This window comes from Cannabis sativa, chromosome 6, assembly GCF_029168945.1.
Source record: "Cannabis sativa cultivar Pink pepper isolate KNU-18-1 chromosome 6, ASM2916894v1, whole genome shotgun sequence".
NCBI classification, from domain to species: Eukaryota; Viridiplantae; Streptophyta; class Magnoliopsida; order Rosales; family Cannabaceae; genus Cannabis; species Cannabis sativa.
The window spans coordinates 1,804,994-1,816,145 of NC_083606.1; the positions used below are offsets into that span (position 1 = coordinate 1,804,994).

The following is an 11,152-nucleotide window of genomic DNA, read 5'->3' on the forward strand; positions in this document are numbered from 1 at the left end:
TATCCACGTGTCATTTTCTTATTGGTATATTTAAACTATTTTTTTAATAAAAAATTTAATAACATAGACTAATCAGGAATTGCCATGTGATAATTTGTTTAAGACTTAACAGCTAGGTACGTACAAAAATTCTAGAATTATATTTTAAATATTATTACAACTAAAACTTAAATTTAAGAATTTATTTACAATTACTCTTATTTTTTTTTAATATTGGAGTCAAAATCAAGTTTTTTAAGATTGTAAATAATAATATATTAGGGTTAGGGTTCATAATTACTTTGCTATTTGGGGCTTTATATGATTATTATTATTTATACTTGTGAGCTTTTCTTGTGCAAGTAAATGCTTCAAAATCACATTCTTTCTCCCCAAACAATTGTTGGGTATTGGGATTTATGCGGTGGGTTTGATTGATTGATTGAGTTTTTGCCATTTGATTGAATAAATTTCAGGGCTTTAGCGCCCCTGGTCGTTCATATCCATGATCATCAGCGTTCCATGGACCCATCTCTAGTTCAAAACACTCCTTCATTTGAGGAAGAAGAAGATAAAGACGAGTGGGGTATGTATATGTAATGTATTCTTTAGATGCTTTCCTTACTTATCTACATTTTTTATGTATTTATTTTAACTTTCTCATGAAACCCCTTGTTTGGTTTCCGAGAAAATTACTGAAAGAATGTAAAGTAAGAGTGAAAAGTTTGGTTTTTTATTAATGGGTTTGTGTTGAAGTGTGCTGAATCAGCTCAAGTAACTCATTTGGTTGAATGTGCTCAATTTAGTTCCTTTATCTATATATATGTATTACATCATATACAGATTTGGTTTTAACCACTTGTTTGGTTTCCGAGAAAATAATGTAAAATAAGAGTGAAAAGTTTGGTTTTTTATTGATGGGTTTGTGTTGAAGTGTGTTAAAATCAACTCATGTGGTTGAATGAGCTCAATTTTAGTTCCTTTATCTACATATAGATTATATATATCTTACATCATATACAGATTTGATATTCTGAGTATTTTCTCATTTGGTTGAATTGAGCTCAATTTAGACTTTTATATCCACTGAGCTATGCCTATCTGAGTTTGAATATGAAGAAACAATCTCTTAGTTTGTTCAGCTCTAAGATAGTAAGATTCTGTGTTTTTTTTACAATGAAATTGGTCTCTAAAGTTGAAAATGAAAATCAAGTGAATTCCCATTTTCCCTTAAATTGGTCTCTGATTAAACAAAGTTTTCTCCTTTTTTGGTGTTTATATGTTGTTTTAAGCTTTCCTTTGCCTACACACTATCCAAATCTTATGTCTGTACTTCATTATTGCCTTTTTTTTTATAACAAGAAACAAAATGTTAGATTCAACTTTGAAGTGGGGTTCCTCAATTGCGATTGTTATTCATATCTACTACTTGCATTATCAACAATGAGTGGTAATGCATAAGGATTGGGGATCTAAGTTTGTTATGATATGATATTAGGTGGCGTTTGGTTCAGTGTAATTAAATGATAATAGAAATAGTAATGTGAATGTATTATGATATTTGGTTTATTTTTCGGAATGGTAATGAGAATGAGTGGCATATTAACAAAAATATCTTTACTTTAAATTCTTTCGGTAATAGAAGGTTAGAAAATTAGGCTACTGTAATTCTTAGGGTGAATAGCGACATAAGTACCTAAAGTTTTGAGTTTGTTAGTGGTATAAATCTAATGTTTATTTTTAGCGGCATAAGTACCCAATGTATATAAAACTGTAATGTTTTTCTAATTTCATCAGTACAGACTTTGTTATTATCTTAAATAGGGCACGTATAAGACCCAGATTTTAGATTGGGTCTAGACAGAAACGTAGTATCATTGACTTCCAACTGTTCTTTTAATAAATTCAAAGCGGAGTTTGTACTGACGAAACTAGTGAAAAATTATAGTTTTACAAACATTGGATACTTATACCGCTAAAAATAAACATTGAGTTTATGCCGCTTACAAACTTAAAACTTTGAGTACTTATGCGCTATTTATTCTAATTCTTATTCATATAAATAGTGTAATGGTGATTATGTTGTAAAGACATTACTTTCAAAACCGAAACAAACAATGAAATTGTAATGTTGATTCCATTACGATTAAACTGAACCAAACATGGTCTTATTATTATTTGGTTAAACCATCAAATCAGTATAATAGACCTAAACATGTCACAACATACTTAGGTGCTTACACGTGGTCACTGGTCTATATCTAAAGACATACTATGTGTCTGTTATATCAGGTGAACTAGATGCCATTTCCCAATGTGTCATCATCTCATTAGGTGGTGGACACACACACATGGTTCTTGAGTAGAATGTCGGTCCTTAAACTAATCTAGCTATGTTTGATTTGATGATTTCATCTTGATTTTGAGTACAAGTAAAGTTTTTTTGTCTAACTATGTTTCTTTCTTTCTTTTTTAATCTACTTGCATGGTTTTTTATGGTGAACAATTCAATGTTGTTTGTTTTGAGTTTTGTCTTGATAATCTATGACACTAATGTATGGTTTCTTTTTCTCTTTTGGGAAATAGACACTGATGGATTTGTAATTCCAAGCTTGGGAATTGGAGACTCAAATCAAAGCAATCTTGATGATACTCCAAATGTAGAAGCCTCAAAACCACCTTCTCCTAAGGTTAGCTAGCCACAAGTGCTTTTCTTTCTCTTTTTGCTTATCTTAATACTAAAGCTGTTAATATCAAAAGGGTTACTAAAACATGTTAATGCAAATCAGTTTAACTTATAATATTTTGGAAACTCGGGCCTCGAATAATTTATAGGACCAAATCACGTCTGATTATTTGAGCTATCATTTGCTTGTTAATAATAGAAATCGATGAATCTTAAAACAAGTTTTTTATATCAGTGAACTTGTAATATTTCGGGAAATTTGAACCTCGAATAATTTATAGGATCAAATCTCATGTCTAATCATTTGAGCTGTTATTTGCTTGTTAATAATAGAAATAGATGAATCTTAAAACAAGTTTTCAATATCAATTTATTTTACAATATTTCGGGAAACTTGAACCTCGAATAATTTATAAACTCAAATCACATGCCTGACCATTTGAGCTATCATTTGCTTGTTAATAATAGAAATCGATGAATCTTTAAACAAGTTCTCAATATCAGTTTATTTTACAGTATTTTGGGAAACTTGAAGCTCAAATAATTTATAAGATCAAATCACATGTTTGACTATTTGAGCTATTATTTGCTTGTTAATAATAGAAATCGATGAATGTTAAAACAAGTTTTTAATATCATTTAAATTTTAATATTTGGGAAACTTGAACTTCGAATAAGTTATAGGAGCATATCACATGTCTGATCATTTGAGCTATTCTTTGTTTGTTAATAATAGAAATCGATGAATCTTAAAACAAGTTGTTAATATAAAATGTTTATGACTTTATGTGCAGGTCAAAGTAGAAGAAGACATTTACTTAGGACCACACGGGGCGCCCCCATCTCTATCGAAACAACAACAACAAGAACCTATTTCCTCAAGCCGAAAGCAACGATTTAAGCAGAAATTGAAGGAAGCAGATAGGAGAGTTGGTGGAACAGGACGAGAAAACAAGCTAGAAAATCTTCGAGAGCTTGTCGGTGGTGGTGGCAAAGTTAGCAGTGTCAACATGGGTAAAAACACTTCACGAGATTGGCTCGATCCACATTGCCATGAATCGCAGTTTGAGAAGCGGCATCAGCACTAGGCAGAGCATCTTCCATTATAATCTTCAAGTGGTTTTTTTCACATTTTGGAAAATACAATTTTATTATTAAAGGTTGTGTATATTGTCAATAAATCTCTACATGAACCTTGTTGTGATGAAGTTATTATAAAAGAATTTACCTGAGTTGATTCATATTCCATTTCTCATAATAAATAATTATATTTATGGGTTCTAAGTACAGTGCTATGTAACTAAACTATTAAAATATGCATTTTTTTTAAATTTTTTTTACATTCAAAGATTAATTTTTACATAAAATTAAGGGATAATTATATAATATATTATTTTTTATAATTCTTTTTACATTTTTAATTTTATTTTTACATAAGATTAAAGGAAAGTTAATGTTCTTCACACTAAAAATATTGTGTCTTAGCATTTTTAAGAAAATTAAGTGTCTGATAATGTGCTAAATTTTGTGTCAAATTATTTAGTTTATGCTAAAAATTATATTAAATTTACCTCACAATAAATACAAATTTTTATATTATGAATGATAAACTTTTAATACATATTTTTTTAAGTATAATTTTACCATTAGTTATTCAATAAATATTTATAATCATCAATAATATTTTACTTTTATCATAATTTACACCATAAAATGTTATTCAATATTACAGTACAATATTAATATTTAGACATTGCAATGAAAATAATGATATTTTGTTCTCCACACTTTTTTTTTCTAACCTTTTTCTTTTCATTAAAATCTAATCTTATTTCCAAAGATAGGTTAAAGGTGAATGAGAAATGAAGAAACAAAACACACTGAAAATTCAATAAGTGAAATTGTTTGATTTTGATGAAACAATACAAAAGCCAAAGCCAAAGCAAAAGGCATGAATGAAAGGTACATTTAAAATATGAGGCATTGACATGAATACATAAGTTGCTAAAACTGGTTCAGTTAAGCGCGTTTGCCACTGCTGGGGTTGGATTTGGTGCAGAGGACCTTTCGTCCTTTGGCGCGTCTACGCTTCAACACCGCCCTTCCACTGGTAGTCCTCATTCGCCTGCGAAAACCATGTGTTCGAGCTAATGATTTTCGAGATCTACTTCTTTTAGTTAGACAAAGAGCAGCCTTCCCTGCCCTAACCACTAACCCACCATGTTTTCCTCTTCTCAACCCAATGTTAGACCTTAACTCCACACCAAATGATAAACCTGAAATTTGACACTAACTCATCATCGAATGGAACCAACTAAAACACCAAAGATTTGGTCATATACATATGCTAAGACAACATACAACACAAGACCTTTCCAAAACAAACTACAAACATCAAAAATTCTATTTAGAATAAGGTTGATTACGATTTTTATCTCTTAAATTTTGACATGTATCGAATTATGACTTCTGAACTATCGAGATTGATAAATTGAAGAATTTTGTTTAATTTTACTATTTTAATGATTGTTTATATACTAAATCATACTCTCTAGACTTTGATATATATCAAATCATCTCCTCTGAGCTTTTTTGTTCATTGTGACGATTTTATCAAATTCTATCCTATTTTCTTTTTCATACTAATTTCTACTCTACCTTCCTGGAATTCATTCCCTAGGGAACTCCGTTTAAAACATTCCAATGAATTCCGTTCACTCTTACATTTTTCTTACTAGAATTAAACAAAATTCCTTAAATCCAACAATATCAATAATTCAAGAAACATTATTCGATACATATCAAAATTCAGAGTTAAAAATACTAATTAGCTTTACCATAATGTATATAACATATTTTCTGAAACATATTAAGAAAACCATGTCTAAAAGAACTCATTGTTTGAAAATATGCACACAAAAAGAAAAGGGCATCACCTAACTTGTTTCTTCCTACAGATTTTGATAGAAAAAATTCCTTGAAAACAATTAAAAAACATAAGAACTTCATTGTTAGAACAAACAAAACACATTGTTAGAACTTCATTTCCTTGCTTTATTTATAAACACAAAAATGTATACCACACAACCCATAAAACTAAAATTTAACCTATATACTTGCAAATCTTGAGAATTAAGCTTGAAAGTGATGATTTTTCTTTTAATTACCTGAAAGAGAAGAAGGAAATCCCAACTGAGAAGAAGTAGAAGAAGAAGAGAGGAAGGAACAGTGGAGGAGGCGAGAGGTCGCATTTTTGGTCACATTCATGGAAAGAGAGGTGGTTCTTGAACCAGTGAGTAGAGTGAGAGAAGCAGAGGGCTTTTGTAGACGTGTGTCTCTGGTGGAGAGCCATGGTGAGCAGGATGCCACTGATATCGACGCCATGACTGTCTTCTTCAAGACCTCTTTTCTTATCTTCAAACAAACAAACTCAGAAGTGATGATGAGGCTCTTTCATATGTTATCTTTCTCAGATAGATTTGGGCCAACTGAGCCCATTGGGGGCCCAAAATAATATTTATACAAATATTATTAGAAATTATGCTTTTTTTTGTAATTTTTGTGGAAAATTATGGTATTTTAAGAAAAAGTAATATTTTTTTGCCTTTTAATTGAGATTCTTTACTTATGGGCTTTTTGTTTCCTATATTTTTGTATTGGGATTTTTACAAAAATACTGGATTTTGGGTAAATACAATTTTACTGTCACACGATATAAATTACATTTATACTGCCTTATTTTTTTTTTTTCTTTTATACTGTAAATACCATAAAAAAAGAGGGTCTCCATCTTCTACTCCTGCGGACAAAACCACCACAACAATACTAGAACAACTAGAAAAAAATAAAATTTTTAAAAAATAGTATACAATATTAAAAAGATACAGTAAATACGTAATTTTTTCCTTATAACAGTAAAATTAAAATAAAATGGGAAAATATAGTATGAGCCATGAGGTGTAAATTCTCCTTTTGTAAACCAATCGAACTAAGCCATACTTTTTTTTAGAGGAAATTAGACTCTATACCTTTTTTACATTGTTCTCTTTCATTTTTACCTTTTTTTTTTTTTAAAACCTATCATTTTTACCTCTTTTTCTAAACACTTTACCGATTTTACCCCTGTCATATCAATATACTCTCCATGTGACTCCCTTATATCAGGGTATTTTAGGTACAATACATATAAAAAGAGGTATGTTTCAATTAAATATAAAATAAAAGGTAATTTTGGTTAATTGATAAATAAAAGAGGTATTTCTCAATATACCCTTACTTTTTAACGTTGGGATTATTTCACAAATATACAAAAATAACAAAAAGTTATAAAAATACAGTTGTATAAAATTTAAATATTTTTACGATTTTATGATTTTTTTTTTTTACATAAAATACAGATTTTTGATGTATTTTAATGTTTGTACTTTTATTAATTTATTGATGTTTTTTATAATTTGTATGTTATTTTTTGTTGTTGTTTGAATGTTATATTCCTGTTAATTTTATGTAATTTTTTTTTTATTGTTTTTGTCATATTTTCGTTGTTTCTTTTTCAAAATATAAATGTAAAATTTAAAAAGAATAAATATTTAGTGTAAAGAACTTTAATCCTAATTTTTTCATAAAGAACTTTTCAATGGGTATTACTTAACGACGATTACTAATAAAAATAACAATCAATATTAATTTTATAAATATTAAGTTATTAAATTTTAATCTAATAACCAATAATAAAATGGAAATTTGATTTTTTATACTTAGTTTTAGCTACTTAATTAGAAAATCTCTCTTGTTCACGAATGCCCTGTTATGTTAGAATTATTGGACAAAAGCGAAGTTGAGCCACCAATGGGAGCAGAAAGGAGGTTCTAGAATTGGATTGTTTAGCAAATACCATAACACAAAGTACTCAGAGCCTAGAGACCAAGACTCAATTCATAAAAGCTCAAACTTACCCATCCGAACAAGATGCACATATCCCTTTGGGGGGTCTGACTAGTGAGCCAGGCAGGAACAAAGCGACGAAAGTCTAGACAATTGTACTAACGATAGTTCAACATCTCCAATTATTCTATATCAAAAATTTATTTATATAAAAAAATTTCTAATTCAAACTCAATTTTTTATTTTTTAATTTTTTGATTTTTCTCGGTTGATGAAACAACTCAAGCACTATATAGCCCATACAAGGTAAAAATGTGAAAAAAAATTTAATTAGATAAACTCAAATTTTTACCAATTTATGGGTAACCTAATTACTCATCTAAACCAATTTAAAAATACTAATTATTGATGTATTAAATTTTTGGAAAATAATAATTATTAATGTATTAAATTTTTAGACACTCTTTCTAATATTCAATCCAATATATTAGATATTAAAAAAAATTTGGATGAATCCAATTATAATTGGATATATAATATTTTGTGGTCAGTTATAACTAGATGAGATTGATTATAGTTTTACCATCCATAATTATATTGGTACACATTTAATATGTATCATAATTTTTTTTTAAGTGATTAAATAATTGTTTATGTTAACATTATGTGATGATCTAACATCTAAATAATAGCACCTTGCATAGATAATTATGGCTTTGCTCGATAGAATTGTTTAAATTTTCATATCCTAAACTAATAGCAAATATATACTTTTTTTAAATAGTAATTGAATAAAGATTTTTTTAGTTAAAACATTCTATATTTGATATCGATATCATTAGTTAAGTCCATTCAATAAATAAATAAATTAATTGTTACTTATATATAATTTCTTAAGAGTTTTTTCTTGGTAGAAAGAAAGTTAGAAAGTTAATAATAATACATATTTGATATTTTTGAAAAGTGTAGATTGAGATTATAATATGACTAACCTTAATTATTTTTTGAATTATAGTAAAACACATGCAACTCTAAAATAAATATCAATTATATTCAATAACCAAAACAATTCATAGGTTGAGCTCAAAAACACAAAATGGCTAATATTAAAAAAAAAATCACTAAAAATAAAACTAAAAAACCTTTAAAGAAAAAGAAATAAGAAAAAAAAAAACTAAACTAAACAAGCTCAAACTAATAGAGATGTCTCATCCCTAGTGATTTTTGCAGAAGTCTTTGCTTTGCGCAAACCATAGTGGTCGTGAATCCCAATGACACTGGTTGCCCACGTCGAGAATTGTAGCGCAACATGTAGAGTTGATTGAACTATTTGTCCAAATATGTGCCTTTATATCACCAATACAAGGTGTTAAGCGATGTAGTTCATGTACACAATTTTGCTTGAGACCATCAACAACAGGAGATGTAGCGTTCAACGGTGTTGACTTTTGCTTCGGGGCCATTGAAGAAACTGGTGGTGTCGATTTAATAGTATTTACAATAGTGCAATATTTTTGGCTTTTGAGAAACCAAATAGGCATTGGATCACCCGAACATTTATCGGCGATGCTGAGAATAGATTCGCAACATGTAGAGTTAATAGGTTGCTTTCGAATGAAAAAAGAGAATATGTTAGCAGAACACGGTTGTAATTGTTGTAATTCTTCGCAACTCGTGTGAGTTTTGTTGACATTGATAAGAGGTTGTGCATTACAGAAACTCAAAGCCACCAAAAGAGAAAAGAGAAAGATCGAAAACCTAGCCATGTTAAAAATCTCTATACTCACTTTTTTTCTTTCTTTTCTACAATGAATGAGAATTTCGATGAAAACTTGTGTGGTATTAGTTATGTTTATATAGAGTTGATTATCATAAGGATTATTTAGAATAAAAAAACATAATAATACTAAATTAAGTGATAAATATAACGAACTAAACGGTTGATATTTTATTATCGATAATTGCGGGATGATTTTATTAAAAAAAATCTAAGAAATTTAAATTTGAGTTTTATGATATATAACATGATTTTTTTTTTCTATATTTTTTTAAATTTAAATTTAAAATTTCAAATAACATTTGGACTTGATTTATATACTATTTAAATTATTATTCTCTTTAATTAATTAAAGTTTAAACAACATTCAAATAGAATGATAATGTTTAACCTTTTAAATATATCAGTTTTATATATAATAATTAATAAAAAATCATTTTTTTTATATATTGGTGGACATTTAATATGTATCATAAAATAATTTGTTATTTTTTTTGACCTTGCATAGTTGCATTAGATAATGATTTTGCTCGATAGAATTGTTTTTAATTTTCAAATTTTTAAAATCATTTTAATATCCTAAATTAAGTAAATATATACTTTTTTTAATGGCATATAGATTGAATAAAGATTTTTTAGTTAAAACTTTATATACGTCCATTAAAAATAAATAAATTATTAGTTACACATATAATTTTTTTCTTAAAGTTTTTAAGAAAGTTATCATATATGTATATTTGATACTTTTAAAAGTATTTCAAATTAAAGTATCGTTTGAAATTATTAGAAGACTAATTTTTTTTTTTTTGAAAGGAGTAATCGTAAATTAATATTAGTAAAACACATACAACTCTAAGATTAAAATCAATTATATTCATTATCTAAGTATATAATTTTATTTTAATTTATTAAAAAAAGAGTTAAATCAATAATAAATATAAAATTAGATATATAATTTGATTTCAAAATTTTATAAATTAAAACTATTATTTTTAAGTTAATTTGTATTACCCTTTCAAAAAAAAAAAAAAGAAGTTAATTTGTATTAATGATTTTTTTTCTTTTTTATTATATTATTATTTTTATTTAAATCAGCATTAAGGGCGGCTAAATTATTTAGTTGAATTAGTAAAACACATGCAGCTCTAAAACAAAAATCAATCAATTATATTCAATAGTTAAAAAAATTCATAGGTTGAGCTCCAAATAGAGAAAAACACAAAATACCTAACATTAAAAAAATAAAAAAATAATTAATTTTACTAAGAAAACTTTAAAGAAAAAACTAAGAACAAAACTAAACTAGACAAGCTCAAATTGATAGAGATGCCTCATTCCTAGTGATTTTTGCAGTTGTCTTTGCTTCGTGCAAACCATTTTGGCCATGAATCCCAATGACACTGGTTGCCCACGTCGAGGATTGTGGCACAACATGTAGAGTTGATCGAACTATTTGTCCTCATGTATGCCTTTATATCACCGATACAAGGTGTTAAACGATGTAGTTCATATACACAATTTTGCTTCAAACCACCAACAACAGGAGATGTAGCGTTCAACAATGATGACTTTTGCTCCGGAGTCAATGAAGGTACTGGTGGTGCTGATTTAATGGCATTTGTAATAGCGCAGTATCTTTGGCTTTTGAGAAACCAAATAGGCATTAGATCACCCGAACATTTATTGGCGATGCTGAGAATAGATTCGCAACATGTAGAGTTGATAGGTTGCTTTCGAATGAAAAAAGAGAATATGTTAGCAGAGCATGGTTGTAATTGTTGTAATTCTTCGCAACTCGTGTAAGTTTTGTTGATACTGCTAAGATG

The 11,152-nt window shown here is 28.0% G+C and overlaps 2 protein-coding genes across 2 annotated transcripts; one reads left to right on the forward strand and one right to left on the reverse strand.

The window, feature by feature from the left end:
* The first annotated feature begins 247 nt into the window (after window positions 1-247).
* On the forward strand, window positions 248-3,906 carry LOC115695789 (uncharacterized). Its single transcript, XM_030622866.2, has 3 exons — window positions 248-565; window positions 2,566-2,669; window positions 3,460-3,906. The coding sequence occupies exons 1-3, from the start codon at window positions 502-504 to the stop codon at window positions 3,751-3,753; spliced, it is 462 nt and encodes a 153-aa protein (XP_030478726.1). The 5' UTR covers window positions 248-501; the 3' UTR covers window positions 3,754-3,906.
* Window positions 3,907-4,528: 622 nt separating this feature from the next.
* LOC115695939 (large ribosomal subunit protein bL34c) lies at window positions 4,529-6,109 on the reverse strand. The gene is made up of 2 exons (XM_061117734.1): window positions 5,833-6,109; window positions 4,529-4,941 (listed from the first exon to the last, which is right to left on the reverse strand). Exons 1-2 carry the CDS (start codon window positions 6,047-6,049, stop codon window positions 4,685-4,687), a joined length of 474 nt encoding a protein of 157 aa, XP_060973717.1. The 5' UTR covers window positions 6,050-6,109; the 3' UTR covers window positions 4,529-4,684.
* Between the last annotated feature and the right edge of the window lie 5,043 nt (window positions 6,110-11,152).